Source organism: Hippichthys cyanospilos, chromosome 16 (genome assembly GCF_059441005.1).
Source record: "Hippichthys cyanospilos isolate Australia breed blue-spotted pipefish chromosome 16, RoL_Hcya_1.0, whole genome shotgun sequence".
Lineage (NCBI taxonomy): Eukaryota > Metazoa > Chordata > Actinopteri > Syngnathiformes > Syngnathidae > Hippichthys > Hippichthys cyanospilos.
Window position 1 is genome coordinate 10,159,394 of NC_142384.1, and position 17,740 is coordinate 10,177,133.

Here is a 17,740-nt window from a genome sequence, read left to right on the forward strand (position 1 = left end):
TAAAGTTTGTTAAAATCGCATCCGTCCAAAAATCAATGTTTTATTTTTTTGGTCATAAAATATGACAGTCTAACATCCCTCATCAAAAAATTCGAGTAACAATTCCCTCAGATGTAAATTCAAACAAATTCAGAAGGACACAATGATTTTACAACTGTTAAACGTTCTGTTTGCAATTCATATCCTTATCGCTGTAAGCTTTAAAGGCTCAAAAAGATAATTATTTTAGACCTTATATGTTTTTCTTTTATTAATCAGCCAATTCATTTGAATTTTACTTTGCAAAATATGGGCCAATTAATCAGATGGTCAGAATTGATTGAAAGAAACAAGGTGAAAAGTGAAATATCCTTCGATTCTTTTTTTTAAGAATATCAGGCATGCTTTTTTTTTTTTTTAAGAATATCAGGCATGCAACTAACACTTGTATCAACTTATGAACAAACCCCACAAAGTTTCCTTTTATATATATCATTGTTCCAAGTGAATACAATTTAGTTGTTGTTGCTGCCTGATGTCACACTCATTGTTTTGTATAAAAAAGCCGCTGAGCATGATCTGGATAGCGCCAAATATGTCGTGTGATGCATTTCCCTTAAGTTGCCAGACTCCTCCCACCAACGTAGCAAAGGACTGCAGCAGCAGTACTGAGTGTGTCAAGAGCACAAAGGACAAAAGCTGCTTGCACCTTTCTTGCTATTTGCTCCCATGTAGAGGGAAACATTTTCTCTCCAAAGTCTAGTGGTCGTTGCGTTTGTTCAGAAACCCCTCTCTCTGTCTTTCTTCTTTCCGCTGGTTCCGGGTGTGCCTTCAGAAGGAAGCGACGTTCAGTTCGCTTTGTTCTACCAAACCAGAAGGTAATGAATGACCTCGCTTGATCGACTGCTTAAAATGTAACATGTGTTCGTTCGTATGCTGATGTCATACCCGCTGTGGTCTTGAAGAACGGGCTCCAGAGACGTTACTTTGATCCTCACAGTGTGCGCGCTAATGACGAAAGTTGTAATACAACACTTCGAGACAAGATACTTTTTTATTGTTAGTGCCCACAGTGTCGTGCATTTCCACAAACTGAAACTAAGTGCTTGAGTTATTCGACGACTGTTCTCAGCAGGCCCGACTAAGTTTTCTATCATCTCAACAAGATTTAGGTTTCATAACCTTAAACAAAATGTGTTTGGAATGGAGGAGAAGGATTACAAACAAACTGTCTAGAAGTGGAGATTGTTGTGGTTTTGCTTGCTCTTCTGCAGTTGGACATTGGACTTTTTTATGTTGCTTCCTGTCCTGGAAATGTCACTGCTGTGAGTCAAATCAGCACGCATGATAAATGTCATCAAAGGTGTTGGGTTTAGTCTTCAGGAAGGATGATAGGAACAACGTAGATCTGGAAATAAACAATCAAACTATCATTTGCATTCAAACACCAATCATATTAGTATCATCAACTTCTGAGGTCAGGTTCTTAAAACCTCACCACAAATGACTGTTACACAGAAAACATGGTCAACTATCCAGAGTGATGTAATAAAATGCAAGATCCTTGGCTTTGTAGCTACTTGTGCATCGAAAGCTAATATGAATGTAAAGCCTTGCCCCGCTGTCATTTTTTAGTCAAACTGATAAATAACATCAATTTTTGGTGTGAAAAATGAAATGAATGAAAAATGAATGAAAAGTGTTAACAAGGTAGTATGTTTGTTGTTACACTGCCAAGAGCAGAAAGCGAGAGTAGATTTCAGATGTGGTCTATCTAACAAGGACTCAGATGTTAAAAAAAAAATTCCACTGTCTGTGCTCACTGGTTTAGATTTGGTTTGAAATATCACTGTACAATTATAGGAATTTCGATCCACCTTGGAAAAATATATTTTTAAATTACAAAATAACATTTTTGAAAAAAAAAAATGCTTCGTTGTGTTTGGTCAGTGGGTTTTATTTTGCATATCTAAATATGCTCTTGAGACCCAGCGTATTCATGTTTGTTCTCTATTTTGTCTCAGCAAGACATCACCCTTTCCGTCAAATTTGGTTACATTGGCTTGATGAACGTCTAAAAGACTGCAAATCTGAAAAAAAATTACACTGCTCATAAAATTGCAGCTTTGAGGGTGAAATATTTGACTATTTTTAAAAATCATACCAGTCGAGTACAAAGTAGCCTTTCTTGTGTCACCTTGGACATTTCTGGTGTTTGGTGAACTGACCTAGACTGATTTTTACCAAATTGAAATCGCATACCCTCTACGAGGCAGATGAGTGATGCTAAATTGCGAAACGTTTGGGTTCTGTAATGAGTTGAAAAGGCGTTTGTAAATTCTTCCCCTGTTGCCATTTTTGCTTAGCATTAGCAAATATTTACAATTCAAGACAAACGGGTAAATTGTGAGAAATTTCCGCTTTGTACTTTCACTTGCCATATAACACAAACTCTAATGCCTTATAATAACTGTTGTGTTTGTGTATGTTTCCCCAACTCATGCAGCAGCAGAAATGGCAGTGAGGCAGAGAATCTTTAACTCTACCGCTCCGTTCTCCGGATCGCCGCTGACCGACCTGAAGGCCTCCTACCCAAAATGCACAGCTGCAGAAAAAGGGACGCAGCAGCACCACAAGCAGCAGAAGCAACAACAGCAGCAAGGGGAAGAGGAGGAAGATGAAGAGCAGTGGAAGAGCAGCAAAGCGGACTACATCGTACGTTTGAGCCCGTTGCTGAACAAAGTGCTGACTCACGGCACCGCTGAGCAAGTCGGAGAGACGCCGCGGAAGAGCTCGCCCTTCATTGCACAAGCTGAATGTAAATATGACCGTTGTATAAGTGTAAGAAATTCAAAACTATTACCATCTAACGTGGCGCTGTCCTCCAGGTGAAACGCAGGACTCCCAGGAATTTAGTCCGTCCTGCTTTGAGCGTTCCTACATTCCGTCCGGCTGTTTTGCCATCAGGTAATCTTCGCACTTCAAAATTCCTATCGCAGGAGTAATGGCATTGCTTGAATCCATACTTTTGCTTTAGTCTGCAGCCGGAGCACAACAACGTGGCATGTCCCACCACGGCCTCCGTCCAAACACCGGCCCCGCCCAGCCCGAGGAAGAAGTCCCGAAAAAGAGTCAAGCGCAAAGGGCGGAAAAAAGTCGCCTGGGAGAAGAAGAAGAAAGAGGAGGAGGAGCAACATGGCAGCTACCATACAGATACCGCAGTGCCCTCAGGAGTTCCTGAACAGGAGAGCGGGAGTTCACTGGTGCAAATCCAAGTAAGCGCAATGGTTCAATGGTTCAACTCCATCTTGAGTGGACGATGTGAAAAATGCGTGGATGGATTCATCAAGTTTCCCCTCATTCATCTGAGAGGTTACTTTCACAAAAGTATCTCCAATAAGTGAAATCCGCAAAGTAAAGGTTGATTTTTTTTCCTATCATTTAAATGTTTTTATGTAGTTTTTGTTCACGGCATTTTTGTTTTTAATGTTTTTCATCGTTTTTTCTTTTTTTTTATTATACTGTATTTGTGCTTTCCACTTACAGTATTATGTTTATGTTTTCATTAGGGTTTTTTGTTTTACTTTACTGTATGTTTTTTATTAATGATTATTTGTTTATCCTTAATGTTCTTTCCTCTTTTTTTAATTATTACATGTGAAGGGGGTGTATTTCAAATGTTTTCCATTTATATTTTGTTTTCATTTTCCTATAGTAAGTAAACCCCCCGTCCTCCTTTAAAGGTTTTTAAATCGTCAGAGACAGGCATTGCCATTTACTCTGATATCTTGTTAAAATACTAAATTAAAAACCTTTGTAAGTAAAAAAAAAAAAAAAAATCCACCTTCATTGAAGTAAACTAAGGGCAAAAACATCCTGTATATCAGAGAAATAAAAACAAACAGCTATGCATCCCTTTTTTTTCATCAGTTTGCTTTATCCATGTCCGGTATCACCCATTTTCTTATCAAAAAAAAAAAAGGTTTATCACTGCAAATTTATCACCCCACCTCTTTTATCCTGGCACACAGGAGATACCTCACAACGGAGATTTATTAAAAATAGCTTAGGGTGCAGAACAAAAAGCGGGTTGTTGGTTAGCGATTAGCATTTAGAACATAATGTGCATTGATGCTGTTAAAAACATAAAGGTGAAAAATTTAATGGTGAGGGAACTTTGTTTTTCAGTACTTCATGTCAAAATAGATTAAGACCAAAGTCTCTCTGAGGAAACCATCTTCTTTTTGATATTTGTAGGATGATTCGGTGGGAGGAGAAGGAAGCCCTCATAGTTCCTCGTGCTGCAGCAGCGTGGAGCGCTCAGAAGAGGAGGATGTAGTGCCCCCTCACTATCACACCAAGCTCTACAACTCCAGCTTCTCCCCGCTGGCCTGGGCTGAGCCATTCCCGGGCACCCTGCATAGCCTCTGCTCCTACTCGCCAGACAGCGACTCACTCAGCAGTGCCGGCGACTGCTCGCTAGCCCTCGCCGGCCTTCGAGGCAGCGTCAGCCAGGGCGACCCGTGCTACGCCGGACCCTTTTTTAAAGATGTGGAGCGCAGCGCGTGGGAGGAGGAAGAAGACAAGTGGCAGTCCATAGACAATGAGGGGATCGTTTTTTACAATGAAGTGAGTTATTTTTTTGTGCGACAATACCAAATAGATCAGTTCTTCAGCAAATGCCGAACCGCCGAACAGGATTCACCTGTTGGCATTTTTTATGCTCTTTCTAAAACTCAAGATGTTTCCTTCATTTCTAAATGGGAACGCATTGACAACATCTGCAAAAGGGTGCGCTCGCATGCACAGAGAATCGACAGATACTTAAGCTTTACAATCAGTGCCAAAGATCCATCTAAAGTGGACTGGCGACAAATTAGTTAATTTCACACTTGATGAGTGAGCAACTACTAATTTTTTTAGGAAACAACTAGAAGTTAATTGTCCAAAATAGTTCCGGTTTAGTTCTAAGTTGGTGAATGTTCTTTCGCCTTCTTCAGAATATCCAGCCTGTTGATTCAGAATATAAGGAAGGAAGGGAGTTTGTCCTGTCGGATTTTATCAAGCAAGGCTCCTACGGCGAAGTCCACGGGGCTCGAGACGTCAACACAGGCTACGAGTTTGCTGTCAAAAAGGTATAATGTGAAAGACTCGGCAATCAATTTTCCACTTTGGCTTTTTCATGACGCCTTTATCTTTCCAGATCGCCCTGAAGAGGTTCAACAGCGAGGAGGTGAGCACGTGGAGTGCCCTCCGATCTCCTCGCATCCTGGAGCTCTTCGGAGTTGTCCGAGACGGGCCGTATGTCTTCTTTCTCATGGACCATAAATCTGGTAAGTGCTTTGTCAATTGTGCCCGCAATAATCTTGGGGCGTATCCTGATAAGTATATTAATATGCCGCCGTGTCAAACCAGGCTCGCTGGGCCAGCTAATAAAGCAGCGCGGGCGGCTGCCGGAGGACCTGAGCCTCTACTACCTGTTGCAAGTTGCAACAGCGCTCGAGTACCTGGCCAAGAAGAGAGTGGCGCATTTGGATGTAAAAGGTATCTATGGCAATTTTTTATCTAATGGATGCCACAGGTAGGGCACGGGCCTAAAGTTTTGATGCAGGTCTGATTGAAAATCCAGGACTGTTTGACCGACTTGTCTTATTTTGATGCATAGGTATTTCGATTTCCACGATTTCGATTTCCACTAAGAATCAAGTATAAAAGCATTTATGTTTTATATCTAGCTATCTATTTGAATAATAAACATATACATTTTTATATCTGACTACTGGGTCATAAGTTTCCTAACATGAGGTTTGTCCACACATGAAACAAAATGTGTCCATGACACAAAAATTATATACACTATCTATTTTTCTATGTATGGAAACTTATGGGTCACCCTGCAGTTTGATAAATTTAAAAAGAGCACAACAGCTCTGACTTTAATTAGCTGTCATCTGGATCCTTCGTCTCACATGGATTTACAGCACCTGTAACCGAGAGGGAGGACTGCAGCAGCGGGTTTGGGGAATTTCCCATAATGACTCAGCCGCTGTTAGAAAGCCAAGATGCATGCACAGCGGCAAAAAAAAAAGGGGGGGGGGGGGGGGGTAATGAATAACAGGAAGTCATTGAGGGGATAAAAGGGGGTAGGAAGACATGCAGAAAAAAAGGGAACAGAAAGGTGGATCAACAAAATAAATGAGAGCAAAACTGCTCTTTTTGTCGTTATTTCCTACTGCATCTCTTTTTCTTTTTTCATTTCCTTCAACTTTCTGGCCTTACACAGCTGCTCTGTTTCCAATTAAACCGCTCTTCAAGTATGCATAAGTCATGGAAGGCACCCAAGCTCCATTTTTTTTTTTTCCTTTTGTCACTCAGCTGACAATGTGTTGCTGTCCGAGGACGGCAGAGACTCCTTCCTGTGCGACTTTGGTCACGCGGAGAGATTGGACACCGGCGGGCAGAGCCTCAGTGGGTCCCGAGGTAGGACTATACAGAGGCAGAACAGCATAAAATATGACATCCATCACGTTTCTCACGGTTGGCCATGTTACCGAAAGCAGACCTGAAGGGTACGGAGACGCATATGGCCCCCGAAATCGTGAGGGGCGAACCCCGCGGAGCTCAAGCAGATGTGTGGAGCAGCTGCTGCATGTTACTGCACATGCTCAATGGGTGTCAACCTTGGACCAGATATTTCTCCTGTAGACTCTTCCTGAAGGTATGTAGGTAATGGGAAGTCAAGGCATTGTTTTAAATATGTTCGATGTAGCTGCACATTCAATTATGGCATTTGGATTAACATGTTTGCGGAAAATTAACGAATCAGTTAAATCAACACATTTTACCCATCTTAGCGGGCGAAAATTTTGTCACTTGCTGTCGACTTAAAACCACATGACAGTTGCTCATGTAATGACCAATCACAGCTCACCTTTTAAACCTACATAATCAGTGACGCCATCTTGTGAACAGATCGCCAACGAGCCGCCGCCACTTCGAGAGATCCCGCCTAATTGCTGCCCCCTCACGGCGGAGTTGATCAAGGCGGGGCTGCAGAAGGATCCCAACAAGAGAGCGCAGGCCGCTGACATGAAGGAACGTGCGGCCAGAGCACTCAGACAAGGTGCTTACTCATTTTTCGGATGATGCGGCTGTTAGACCGTGTGAAAAAACACAACCAATAGGTGAATTTTTAAAATGTCGTCCACGCTACTCTGAAAAATATAAACAAACACACTTTACACACCTTACAAAAAGCATTTTCTCCTTGTTGGAGGTAATACATGTTTTTCTGTGTACATCTGTAATTGTACATCATCATATGTGCTCAAGGCCCAAGTAAAACTCAGCTTGCGAAAGTCACATGACCACGCTCCCAAAGAAAAAAAAACAGGTGAGCTTTTATCTGACCCTTGAGCACATGTGATGTCATTTTCAGTTGAGCGCAAGTGTAAAAGTGTAATTTTAAAAGTATAAATTTTACGTTTAAAGTGATGGTTATCAATTTTTTTAGTTTTAAGATATATCCATTATATTACATCTAAAGTAGAAGAAAATGGAATGAATTAAAGACTGGGGTATACATTAAAAAAAAAAAAAAAAAAAAAATATATATATATATATATATATATATATATATATATATATATATATATATATATATATATATAAATTTGTTTTATATTTTAATGATTTATACTTAGATTGATATTAAATGAAAAATCTTATGCAGTACTTCAAAACAAAACACACATTTCATCGACAGCCCTAAACTTGATCTTACCTTTACCATTTTCATGCAGTTGGTGGACTCAGAAGTCCATGGAGCAGATCTTACACAGAACCTCTCTATTTGGCCAACAAACCTCCCGACTCCCCGCCAGCCCGGCGCGAAGAGAATAAGGAGAACAAATCAGACAGGTGTGCGATGGTGCAGCTGAACGACAGCGATGAAGACGAAAACGAGGCGTGTGACCCAGGAACCCATTTCAGCAAAAACCAGTCGAAAAACAAGATCACAGACACCGTTCCGGAACTTGAGCTGCGCAAACTGGAACGAGGTGAGTTTCCCGTCCGCTGTCTCGGATCGTTTATACGCCGTATTTTTCAGCTCCTCTGTCGTTGTGTTGGGGGGCAGATTTCTATCTGAGCAGCCTTTCCCAGCTCCGCTCAGCTGAGATGCAGGAGCAGCTCTTATCTTGTCTCAGCAGCGACGCCTACTCCAACCGGGATCCGTGGGAGAAAAAGGTAATACAAAATTTACGGTCCCGGTGCCGCACAGACAGTAGGAATAATGTCCTGTATTTTGATCATTTGTTCAAAAAAGTCTACCTCATCTAGATTTATAAACTTTTGTAGTAACATTGATGGCTATATATGTCGAATTTTGCTGGACTGGCAGGAGTTGAAGAGAACTCATTCACTGCCGTTGTAAAACTATGTTTAAGGGATTTAAAGGTTCCGCTTGCGTTGTTCAGGACTCGGGCCGCTGGTCGCTCAGCCCCGCTGATGACTTCAGCTCAGGAGTCTGCTCCGACAGTAGCCAGCTGGACGGGCAGCAGAGCATCAGTCTAGATCTCCTGGGCCACTCGCCGCCGCAGCCGTGCTGCTTCCAAGGTGGAAGACAGACACTTTCGGTTGCAAATACACACGCATATCACACATACTGATATCTACGCACACAAACGTACGCACTGACCCATACATTCAGATCCACGCGCACACATTCAAAAGGTAACATTTCTTGTCTGGGTTAAGGGGTGGACGTATGCATCCGAGACTTCAACGGGACAACCATCCAAATCAGAGAGACGCGGAGGGTTAAGGTGGGCCACATCGCCACCGGCATCAGCGATCAGGTGAGCCACCCTCAAGATTAAGTACTGATGTTGCAAAAATATTCCTGAAAAATCCATTTAAATAATTGTATTCCCGTACTTACCCAAATGAAGGACACATTTTTCCCCCCAAAATGAAGGCCAAAAGTATGGGTATGTCCTATAACTCATAACTTGCTCTGGTTAAAGCACACAGAAAGGTATTCCATTTGACTCGTTTATTAATTGCGTACTTTTGGCATTCACACACAAAAATAAACTTGGTGGAACACGGATGCTGCGCAACTTGGGGTATTCTTGGTAAAATTAACTCCAGCTGCATCGCAAGGAAAAGGAAAAACAACTGCTTCAAGCTCATTCAACTTAATACTTGTGCTGTGTTCACTGACTGCTCACAATGTGGGAAATCTGATATACATGACATACAAATGTGAACACAATATGAAGACTTTAGGAAGATGAGATTTTGTCTGTTTTGCTGAAGTTTTCGCATTGTCGCCAAAGTGCTGGTGCGTCTTATGCACGGTAATGTATAAAATACCAGATTTTTTTTTATAGGTGCATCTTATTTTTGTGTGTTTTTTTTTTTTTAATACAACATTTTGCTTTAGAGAACAGCATTACACCCATTCCAAATCCACATTTCTAATCCGGCTTTAGATCTCTGAGCGAGTTTTTACATTGGAGAAGCAACTTGGCTGTACCGTGGCTCATGACGAGGAGGTGCAGGAGTCGGGTCTCAAGCTCTGCTGCGTCCCTGCTCCTGACTTCAGCACTTCTTGGAGGTGGAGAATCCGAGACGGATTGCTGGAAACCAGATGAGTTCAAATGAAAAAGAACTACTTTTCACATGATTTGAAATTCTATTGTGACCCTTCAAGTCACTCAAAGCCATCAAACAATATTGTACGTCTATGTCATTTGTAATTTTTTTTATAATCATGTAATTAATCTTTACAAAAGAAGCAACTGAGAATGTATTTCCACTGCTGGAATTTTATTCATTTGGTACTTTCTACCCTCCGAAAAAGCTGAAGATTGGAATAAATGGCACGCTTAAGATTATGCCAATCGTGTCAGGATTTTGTTGTGTGTGGAAAGACAATATCGGCCAAAAACAGTTATCATGGAGTTGAAAACTAATGTGTTAATTTCTCATAGGGTAACCCTATGGTAGATTAATAAAGCAGCAAAACACATAGCTGAGTTAAATGTTTAATATCCATATTAGAAACAAAATTCCAATGTGATTTTTTTTTCATCCAGGGCTTGACTTGAAACTTAGAAATGTGATAGAAAAAGGTGAAAATTTCAGTATAAAAAAAACAAATACCAAGGCACTGACAAACAAGAAATGTATAAAATTTTGTTTTGTTTCACAAAACTGAATTGTGATTGACTCCCATTGAACTAATACAGTACTGTACACTTTACCCAACATTTTAGTTTTTTTTTTTGTGACAACACACACGCAGTTTATAACAAATGCTGGTCCAGAGTGTGATTAAATGTTACATAAGCAGACTCCATTTTAGAAGACAACGGAACAGCTCTAATAACCATGTCCACATATTGCTTTGGATACAGGAGTCAAACACAAACAGCCACCATTTTTTTGTTGTTTTTTGTTTTTTTTTTTTATCTTACTGACAGATTTTTTTCCGAGGAAGAAGCCAATAAGAGAACACTTTGATTGCACATTGATCAAAAAGAGGAGGATGCATTCTTTCTGAATGAAACGAAGGATGCGAAACATCCTCCAAGTGACGGCAGAAAACAAAAATACAGTGAGTTTTTCGGTACCAAAAAGGTAAAAAATAAATTACTTAAAATGCATTCCCTCGCTCAGGCGTGTGTATCCCCCAAAAAGCCTTTAGTGCATATGGCTCACATCACACGAGGAGGGGGAAGAAGGGGGGGCTACAACAGCGCCACGGTCCTTTACAAAAAAGTTCAAGTCCTCATGCAAGTCCTTTGTTCTCCTTGGCCTCCTTTGGGTGCGCTCCTCACATTTTACGAGTCACCAGGATAGTGGCGATGACACCCGCCATGAACACGGCCACCATTTGCCACGTCGGAGTACCAAAATAGGAGACAATGCTCTCCTAAAAAACAAAACAATATACAAGGGGCATGTTTGATGGCTGAGAAAGCAGCATTTGTCATGCGCTGATTTTTCTGGCATCCTTACCCATCCTCCTTGTTCCCAGATCCAATTGAGAAAGTGTTCGCGGAGGTAGTCGATGGTACAATTGATGATAGTTCTGATGACGTCAGGAACTTGGGTCAGGAGTGCCTGCACGCGAAATGCACGATTTGGAATTACATTATATTGCATTGGGAAAGATTTGGCTAAAAAATGACTAATTAGCTTGCTTTGGTTAGGGCGTGACTTACTTTGATAACGAGTCGACAGGCCAAGTAGAAGAGGGTGACCACTCGGCCCCAGCTGAACTTTCCATCAGAGAAGATCTCGATGGCCACCTTCACAAACACTTCCTTAGTAGGTCTCAGCGACGGGCAGTTGATCATCCTTCGTAAGGGAAATTAGAAAATCATAAAAGGATTTGCGTTACCACAAAGCACAGATAGATATATCTAGATAGTTCTATCTAGAGCTGTCTAGATATAACTATCTAGGTCAGATATCGGGTTAGATAGATGTATCTTTCTAACCTGCTAAGATACATCTTAGTAGATCTATAGAGAGCTCAATAGAATGAGATATTTACCTAGAAAGACTTGTCTAGCAAATCTATAGATTGATCTATATATCGACATTTATTTTTCTATGTCTAGAGAAATCTGTAGATAGATCGATGTCAATCTAGGTTAGGGGTGTCAAAACTCATTTTAGCTCTGGGGCCGCATGGAGGAATATCTCTTTTTTTTCCTTTTCTACTGTCCTTTTTTTCCATTTGTTCATAAAATACATATTTTGTGTAGAACACATAATAAGATCAACTAAAAAAAAAAAAAAAACTGAAACATTAATATCCCGAGAACGGAAAATGCCCCGAGCAAAACAACGGTGAACAGCAAAGAATTTAACAGAATAAAATGGTGACATTTCATTTTGGACGCTGGGTGGCACCCACGTTATGATATACGCGACAAAAGACGTTTATTAACTCACGAAGTAGTAGTCATGAAGTCACGTCAACCAGGACCCCAACTTCGTGCTAACTGCTGAGCTGTGAATAAAGTCAACTTATAAAAGAAATACAAGACTACTTGTTTATAATACTGTATAAGCGGGGACCAACACTGTTATGTCCGGTACTGGCCCAAATGGCATCCCCGAAACCTCCCTGCCTATTTTACCTGAGCGGTAGCACGACGACAGAGGAGGACAGAGAGTCACTAATTTGTTATCGAGCACGAGTTGCGACTGAGAGCAGCTTGGGATGCCGCGCTTGTTAACCGTAAAAAAAAAAAAGCCACTGGACAGAACCGCAACTTTAACACATGCTGGGGCATTACAATATTAAAAACAGCGGACTAATGCATTTGGTCCAATGCGTTTTTTCATGCTTCACAAAATCATCTTCAAGGCCGGATTAAACCTCCTCGTTTGACACCCCTCATCTAGATAGATCGATTTAACCTGACTTCCACCTATTTAGATAGATCTATTTAGGGCATAGGTCCCGAACTCCAGTCTTAGAGGGCCGCGATCCAGCATGTTTTTGATGCGTCTGTCCTGAATCTCAATGATCCTAATCACTTGGTGTGTTTAAGAGAGCAACATCAAAACATGCAGGATTGCGGCCCTTGAGGACTGGAGGCTGAGACCTATGATCTGGAGATAGGTCAATCTATCTAGGTAGACCTATATAGATATATCTAGACAGCTCCATAGATAGATCTAGCTTGACAGATCTAGACAAAGCTCTACAGTCTCTTATCGATAAATGTCCAGCCAAATGTTATTTAGGATGATTCTGATATTTGGACAACATTATTTCCCTTACTGCTTACAACAAAGTTAGTGTCCACTTAACTTTACAAGAGAAAAAAAAGTGACTTTTACCCATAATTTGTCAGTAAATCAGTCTGAAGTGGATACAGTAGATAGAAAATGTTATTTTTCGCACACAATACCTTTAAGAAAACATTTTTCCACTTGCTGTGGACTGAAAATGACAGAGCTTGTGCTCGAGACTCGGGTAAGGACCAATCGCGCTCACCCGGTTGGTCATGTGACAATGAGCTGAGCTGTGTTTGTGTTATCTAAGCCTTCAGGACGTGACCTAATTTTCAGTCTACAAGTGGCAAAATGTGTTTTGACAAGCACTGTGTGAAAAATAATGTAGTCAACTACTTATTGATGAAAAAACTGAAAATGTCTAAAGAACTTGACAATCCCCAAAGTCTTTTTTTTGTTTGTTCAAATATACAAGAAAAAGTCATCAACAAATGCCTCAGCCTCTTACCGTTGGAGCTCCACGTTGCCGTCCAGCTCGTCGCCAATCTTTTGCAGGCACTGGGCGAGCTTCTTATGATTAGTATCACATATCTCGCCTCCGCCTAGCTGGGCCCGGGTCACCACGGTGCTGTTGTCTCCATGCCGGCGGACTCGCTCGTAAATGAAACTGCACGGAAGAAATCATTTCATGCCAAGGGGGAAAAAAAATGAACGTTTGTATGATTTGTTATGCGACAATCAAGCTTACTCCTTTAACAAGACGGTGCCCAGTTCTAATATCTGCTCCTTGGAGTCGACTGCAAGACAAAAACAAGGTTGACACTTGTAAAAAAAATTATAAGCTGTTGAATTTATAGGTGTGGTGCATTCCATTCCCCTTGTTACAACACTATATTACTTGCGTGCTCATTCAATATCCGTTAAAAGGTAATTACTAAAACAATAAAACAAAGGGTCAAGAAAAACACTCACGGTAAAGTTTAATTTTGATCTCTGAAGTCCAATAAGATATAATCCAATACCGATCTGGGCCTCTTTCCTCAACCAGGGAACGAGTCAGATAGAAAAAAAAAAGCCAGACTCTAAACAAAACAGTCCACCATTATATACACAAACCTAACTACTGCTAAGGGAGGGTTGGGAACAGATGTCTGGGGCAAATAAATCTCCAACCAAACAACTCCAGTACCCGGCATTCTCCAGCCAAAATATGTACGTAACCTTGACAAGAACACCACCTGTTGAACAAATCTTAAGTCAGGCCCTCAGAATACATCACTAAAAGTCAAACTGTTTAAAAATGACTGCAGATGCAAAACCATAAAGTAAAACCCTGACCTAAGACGAAATGTACTTTAGTGCAATCCAAAAACAAATGTATTGCAATTTGACAAAAGCAAAATAAATGTAGTGGACTAATGCATGACCAATGCAACAAAGTTTAGAACTCATGAAATAGTCTCATGACAAAAATCAAATGATAGCAGTCATTTTTGTATGGCCATTACGGATATGGGATACACACTGAACCCGGTTAATTCACAGTAACGCATGTTTGTGGCAAGTTGCCTACTTACTTGTTTTAGTGTGTTAAGGTAGGTTCCACTCGACATATGTAAGAATAGCCGCAAAATTTAGGAAAACATGAGGCAAATCACTTACTCGCGGATTTTTGCTATTCGCGGTGGGGATGGGGTTACCAATATTACTTTTCTAGTCACCATCGATTGTTTCATTGACTCGCATTCCCTTATACAAAACCGTAAACAAGGCGAACACGCTTTGTAAAGTAAACAAACAAACAGCTATACATTCTTACAAAACAGATCAGCATTCTGAGGTCAAAGTCGCCACACTGGTGTCGTTTATTTCCTCCTTACTTATCTCGAGACTAACTTGAGGCGCGAGCTAACACGAGGCTAACATCTTACCTCTCGTAGCAAAAATAATAATAATAATCGAAAACTCTACCTACGATCGTAGAACGAGAACACAGAGCATGGTCGTATAAGCGTTACGAAGCGCCGGCGGTGCTGTCACGAGTACTTTTGGTGAGCATAACAATGATACGGCTGGCTAACCTACCCTGTCCGCCACCTCCCGGGTGCGCTGCCATCTTGATTTGTGCTCAAACACACCGCTGGAACTTCCGCATTAAAACACGTGACTACTTGTTTGTCTCGGGAAAGAGATGCGATGATGTCATCTTTGTTTTCGGCTTCAAAAATCAAAAAGATTCCGTGTGTTGTTAATCAATATTTTTTAGGGGTTTAATTGCGTTTTTATATGAAGTTAGTTCGAAATTCACTGTTTTGGCTGTGCTTTTGGATTTTAAAATACTCAAAGTTTTGTGACGTCATTTCCCTCCCCTTCACGAAGAAACGAAACTAAAACATTTTAAAATGTTAAATATCAACAAATTTGACACTTGTATTAACACCTCTATATAAATTAAATTAAACAGTTTAGAAACTGGACGGCTGGCGTTTACATTTTAATAAAAATGTTAGGGTTGGTTACTTTTTAGGGAGTCTGGTTTCCATAAATAAAAAGTTTGCCGTGTATGCGTCATTTCCGGTAAACCGTAACGCTCAATAAAAATTACCCCAATAAAAATATTTTCAATATACTCCATCAATTAATTTATAGCAAAAAACACGTGAACATAAAAGTACGTTTATGCGTTTGCATGTGGAAAAAGACTTAAAAATCGTCACATTTTTTATATCTAGTACAGTTCCATTTCATCCCTCCGGACCACAAGAAGACAGATAAAAATAAAAATCAAAGATGGTGGCCATTTTGGTGATGAAATTTTGTCGAGGGTAATATGAAAATATCAAAACCAGCACAAACAAATATTTATAATATTATAATAGAAATGTGTAGATTACCAACAAAGTAACCAACTGAACCAACACTCTGAATTTAAGACACTTACTAAATTCAAAAGAAAAATGTGCAATAATTACCTCTCAGAGGCCGTGAGTTTCAAAATAGATGAACTGGTCATGTGGAAAATATTCATTAAAAAAATTAGGCTCTTAAAAAATAATCAGATCTTCTCTTCACACTCAACATCACCCTCACTGTCTGTGCCCTTTCTTCTTCCAAGCTTTATGATGATTACTTCTCTAAGGTGATTGGCTGGGATATGTCACATGGGGTCATTCCACTTATCTTTATACACAAGGCTACAGAATTTCCAAACACTGAATTCATTTTGACAGAAAGTGTACATTTGTCGCCTGGGTACCAGGGACTAAGCCCACATGAATGATCAAATATGCAATTTCACTTTCACACCAGTGTTTGTCTATATCTGAGATCAAATATTAAGAATCAAAACAACAATTTGATACAAATGAATGTCATCTTTGTCAGTGTCAGTATTGTAATATTTCAGATGACGGATCTTTTTTTTTTTGCTAGCCACCTGGGGCAATCTCCTGGTAAACAAAGGGAGACAGAATAAGACGCTATCAAGCTATTACTCGCCAGTAGGGGGCCTTCTCCATTTGTAAACACAACAGGCGCGTTACTGTTGTGATGAAATATTCTAACAATCCAACTGTTACGTTGAAAATATGTTGGTGCTGCTCTTATTTCAAAAGTGCAGGCATATTGAATTTCTAACTGTAACAAGTAGAAACGCAACCTCCCTCCAAAAAAAACAACATAGATTATACTGTAGACTATAGATAGAAATAGACTATTTGAGAAGGACTGATTTCACTATAAAAGATTTCAGTATATATTCATTTTATGACATTCTATTTCGTGGTATTCTGTGAGTTTTTTCCAATGTAAATATTTACTGATTATTTACAAAGCAGCATGATACCCGCGTGATCTGCAGCCCGCAGGTTGCGAGTGTCATTGGAGGAAGTGCCTCACCTGCATAACATCACAGTGAGCACTATGCTATCTATCTGTCCTCTGAAGTAGAGGACTTAACAGGTGTGGTCATGATGACATCACGCTGTGTAAATTAAAAATTTGGGCATGCTGGAATGGATGCTCAACTTAAATTGCACCATCACACGCATGACCTCATAATTAGCACCGTGCTAATTATCTGTCCTCTAGCTTAGAGGAGTTGCAAGGCGGAGTCATACTGACATCACAATGTGTAATTTAAACGTGCACCACCCTGGAATAGACGTCCCATCAAAGTTACACCAATGCTGTAGATCATCCCGGCAGGAAAGATGCGAATCCTAAGCAGCGTCGGTTCTTGGCTCTCAGCAACGGCGAGAAGCTGCTTCCTGTCGACACCCTCAGTCGCAAACCCCCACAAACCCCTCAATGGTGCACCACCATCACATAACGAGCACATCCCTCTTCACAGGAAGTCCAACAAGCACATCCTGCTGTACCAGGTCACTGGAAGTTGCTCTACGCACGCCCAACACAATCACTACTGGCACCACCTGCACACCATAAGCTCCATGTTGAGCTGCATGCACTACAGGATGACACCCCTGCAGTTGTGTCCGCATATTTCCTCGCCAATATCACCTGGCCAAAATGACAAACAAGTCCCCACAGTGCTCGGACGCTTGGCGCAGGCCACTTGTTCGGCCGTGGCAGCAAGCGGACGTACGACATGCTGGTTCTTGAGGCGCGTGAAAAGAAAATGTTTTCACTGCGTCAAGATGGCGGTGGTGCTGTACGCCATAGTTTGCGTTCGAAACTTGGTAGTGGATTGTGTTGACATTCTAGCCGCCGTGTTTTACTTGATTCTCCTGTTTAAATTGTGAAATGAAGGCAAAATCAACAACCATGCCTGCATCAATACTGCAGAGGTAGCAAAGCAAGAAAGAAAATATTTTTGATATGAACAAATATAAATGTGTACTTTGCATTTTCAGTGCTTCACAAAATGCGTCAAAAAAGCCTGTAAACTCATACAACTTACACAAACTCAGACATTTATTCAATACAAAAAACTCCCTTGAAAATATCCTGAAAACAAAATCCATGAACACAATCT

At 40.7% G+C, this 17,740-nt stretch overlaps 2 protein-coding genes across 3 annotated transcripts; one reads left to right on the forward strand and one right to left on the reverse strand.

The window, feature by feature from the left end:
- Positions 1–611: 611 nt before the first annotated feature.
- On the forward strand, positions 612–9,887 carry map3k14a (mitogen-activated protein kinase kinase kinase 14a). 2 transcript variants are annotated; one of them, XM_088436987.1, is made up of 16 exons: positions 612–857; positions 2,486–2,797; positions 2,868–2,946; positions 3,017–3,254; positions 4,237–4,608; positions 4,980–5,114; positions 5,183–5,312; positions 5,395–5,523; positions 6,355–6,459; positions 6,537–6,697; positions 6,952–7,102; positions 7,782–8,039; positions 8,117–8,226; positions 8,457–8,595; positions 8,737–8,837; positions 9,477–9,887. In XM_088436987.1, exons 2-16 carry the CDS (start codon positions 2,494–2,496, stop codon positions 9,636–9,638), a joined length of 2,574 nt encoding a protein of 857 aa, XP_088293113.1. In that variant the 5' UTR covers positions 612–857; positions 2,486–2,493; the 3' UTR covers positions 9,639–9,887. The 2 variants fall into 2 exon arrangements, with proteins under 2 accessions (XP_088293113.1, XP_088293114.1); XM_088436988.1 differs by having other exon boundaries at positions 613–857; positions 6,540–6,697.
- A 131-nt stretch (positions 9,888–10,018) lies between these two features.
- Positions 10,019–14,934, reverse strand: LOC148410495 (apoptosis regulator BAX-like). Its single transcript, XM_088436989.1, has 6 exons — positions 14,830–14,934; positions 13,493–13,541; positions 13,253–13,411; positions 11,214–11,349; positions 11,008–11,112; positions 10,019–10,921 (listed from the first exon to the last, which is right to left on the reverse strand). The coding sequence occupies exons 1-6, from the start codon at positions 14,858–14,860 to the stop codon at positions 10,823–10,825; spliced, it is 579 nt and encodes a 192-aa protein (XP_088293115.1). The 5' UTR covers positions 14,861–14,934; the 3' UTR covers positions 10,019–10,822.
- Between the last annotated feature and the right edge of the window lie 2,806 nt (positions 14,935–17,740).

Bases quoted from the DNA above. Each gene is read 5' to 3' on its own strand.
- map3k14a (XM_088436987.1), top strand. From the start codon at position 2,494: ATGGCAGTGAGGCAGAGAATCTTTAACTCTACCGCTCCGTTCTCCGGA. The intron at 8,227-8,456 runs GTAATACAAAAT...TGCGTTGTTCAG, and splicing joins GGGATCCGTGGGAGAAAAAG to GACTCGGGCCGCTGGTCGCT. The intron at 8,838-9,476 runs GTGAGCCACCCT...ATCCGGCTTTAG, and splicing joins CCACCGGCATCAGCGATCAG to ATCTCTGAGCGAGTTTTTAC.
- LOC148410495 (XM_088436989.1), bottom strand. From the start codon at position 14,860: ATGGCAGCGCACCCGGGAGGTGGCGGACAGG. The intron at 13,412-13,492 runs GTAAGCTTGATT...TCTTCCGTGCAG, and splicing joins GGCACCGTCTTGTTAAAGGA to TTTCATTTACGAGCGAGTCC. The intron at 10,922-11,007 runs GTAAGGATGCCA...TTTGTTTTTTAG, and splicing joins TCTGGGAACAAGGAGGATGG to GAGAGCATTGTCTCCTATTT.